Below are 2460 nucleotides of genomic sequence, written 5' to 3' on the forward strand. Positions count from 1 at the left end.
TGTTCAGTATACACATGCAGATGTATACATCTTTGTAAATGTAAAGAAAAATGTATACATGTGCACAAAGCTCGTGGTCTGCTTTAATAGTCACATTATCAACATTTATCATCAAATGTGTCAATTTCATCAATAAATGCTGAGAGTATTTTGCAGATAGTTATATCCAGGATAAAGTGCCTTTACTTTAAAACATTCTGTAGGTTTTTCCATGTAGATTTTTGTTGACAGTCTTAAGCTCCTGTATATCCCACTCAGTGTGTCCCTGTCAGGCGTGTTCTTAAAGATAATTGTCTCTTTTGTTACGTTTGCTGTCCTCCTGCGTGAGCTTTTCTTCCCTTTGTGTGTACATCCATGCCTCGGTGTACTCCGATCAATATTTGCCTCCTCTCAACATGGCACGGTTTTATGCTGTCCGTTCTGTGTTATGGGATTGATCTTTTCCAGGGTGACCTCAGTGTCGCTGTCTAAATTCCCAGAGATGGCTGGGGAGAGTTTCTCCAGGGCGTTGTTTCCCATTCCCACCTCGATCTCCAATCCGCATCCATCCTTCTTCTGTAACTCCTCCTCCTGAGACAGGATGCTATGGGGGATCACATAGTTGGCTGAATGGTTGCCCTCCTTCGGGATGTGACTCTTGGGCTGATACTGACAGTTGGGGTTCGAGTTGGGGGCGCCCATGTTGTTGTTAATGCTGACTATCTCGATGGCGTTGCTCCCAGGGCAGAGCCGGTTACAGCCCAGGAGGATGGAGAAGGCCTTGCGGAAGTCGGCGTTGAAGGCATAGATGATAGGATTTAGCGAGGAGTTCGCCCAGCCAAACCACACAAACACATCGAAAGTGGTGGAGCTGATGCAGAAGAAGTCTGCGGGACCGTCTGGCAAGTTCGGCTCGCAGAACGGAACCATGCAGTTAAGGATGAAGAAGGGCAACCAGCAGCACACAAACACTCCCATGATGACTGAGAGCGTCTTTAAGACTTTGGTTTCTCGCTTGAACGACATTTTGAATGAGCTCTCGCTCTCAATGCTCGAACTATTCCCCATGCTGCTGTGGCGGTTTTTGGCACTCTCTGCTGCCCGCTCCAGGGCAGATATTCTCCGTATCTGTATCTGGGCGATGCGGTAGATCCGGGTGTAGGTGACGATCATGATAGCCACGGGAATGTAGAAGCTGATAAGGGAGGAGGAGATGGCGTAGGTCCTGTTAAGGCTGGAGTCGCAGTTGTCAGGGGGCAGATCGTCGGTGTATGTTCCATTGGTCTGAGCTTTGTGCCAGTTTAGCTGTACAGGAATGAAGGAGATGAGGAGTGACAGGGTCCACGCCACACTGATCATCAGACATGCCAGTTTAGGGGTCATCTTGCGTTCATAGCGGAACGGGCTTGAGATGGCCCAGTAACGGTCAACACTAATCACACACAGGTTCAAGATGGAGGCAGTAGAGCACATGATGTCGAACGCCACCCAGACGTTGCAGAACGCGCCAAACGGCCAGAAGCCCACGATCTCAGTGGCCGCCTTCCACGGCATTACCAGGATAGCTACCAGGAGGTCAGAGATGGCCAGCGAGATAACAAAGAAGTTGGTGACCTTCGACCTCAGGTGTCGGAACTTGGTGACGGCGACGCACACAAGCGTGTTGCCTAGCAGCGTGGTGAAGATGAGGAGGAAGAGGAAGCATCCTGTCAGCACACGTTTAGACGAGTCTCGGTCTGGCAGCAGCTGCTTTCCATCTCGAACCGTTGAGAAATTCTGATCCATTGTTTATATTACGCTGCTAATAAAGTGAGATAGGGGGTGGGTGAGGGGGGTGTCAACAGTCACCCCATCACATCCCCAGCCTGCAGCAGCTGTGCCTCTCTGGGGAGGAGTTTTAGACGGACGGCGTGGCTGGTGGAGAGGTCAATTGTCTCGGCACCAGCTCTCCCACAGACTGGGTCATCCATAAGCTCCTTGTCACAACCACCATCTTTGCACGAAAACCGCTAAAAATATTTCAAAAATATCTCTTGACGCCCAAAAATACCTGGTTCATAAATCCCTGCTGCAGCAGACATTCTAGATGGAAGAGGAGGAGGGATATTCCAGCTGATGTTTGCAGTTATTTTTCCAAGCACAGTCGTCATGAAATAGTATAAAGCAGCAGTAAAAATTAAGTTGAATAAAAAGTAAAGTCCTTGTTCATTTGTCTGCTCTCTCTGGATGCCTCAAAGTTTCACACCATATTGTAGCCGAGCTGTTGAGTAAACAGAGGCTTGGCCAATCATTAGCCTTATATACCACCTCGTCAATAACTTCTATCGATGGTTTTCGCGCTGCGTTTATTTGATTTGTTTAATGATCCTCTAGGCGTGTCCGTGTGATTATGTTGGTGTATAGAAGCTGATCCACCCCAGCTAGGCTTCGTGTTTTTTTTTTTTAATTATTATTTATTGAATCCAGCTCCCTGTTACTACA

The 2460-nt window shown here is 48.0% G+C and overlaps 1 protein-coding gene across 1 annotated transcript; it reads right to left on the reverse strand.

Moving 5' to 3' along the window:
• Nucleotides 1-390: 390 nt before the first annotated feature.
• drd1b (dopamine receptor D1b) lies at nt 391-1764 on the reverse strand (the record flags this gene model as incomplete). The annotated part of the gene is made up of 1 exon (XM_079172154.1): nt 391-1764. One exon carries the CDS (start codon nt 1762-1764, stop codon nt 391-393), a length of 1374 nt encoding a protein of 457 aa, XP_079028280.1.
• Between the last annotated feature and the right edge of the window lie 696 nt (nt 1765-2460).

Source organism: Pholis gunnellus, assembly GCF_910591455.1.
Source record: "Pholis gunnellus genome assembly, chromosome: 13".
Taxonomy (NCBI): domain Eukaryota; kingdom Metazoa; phylum Chordata; class Actinopteri; order Perciformes; family Pholidae; genus Pholis; species Pholis gunnellus.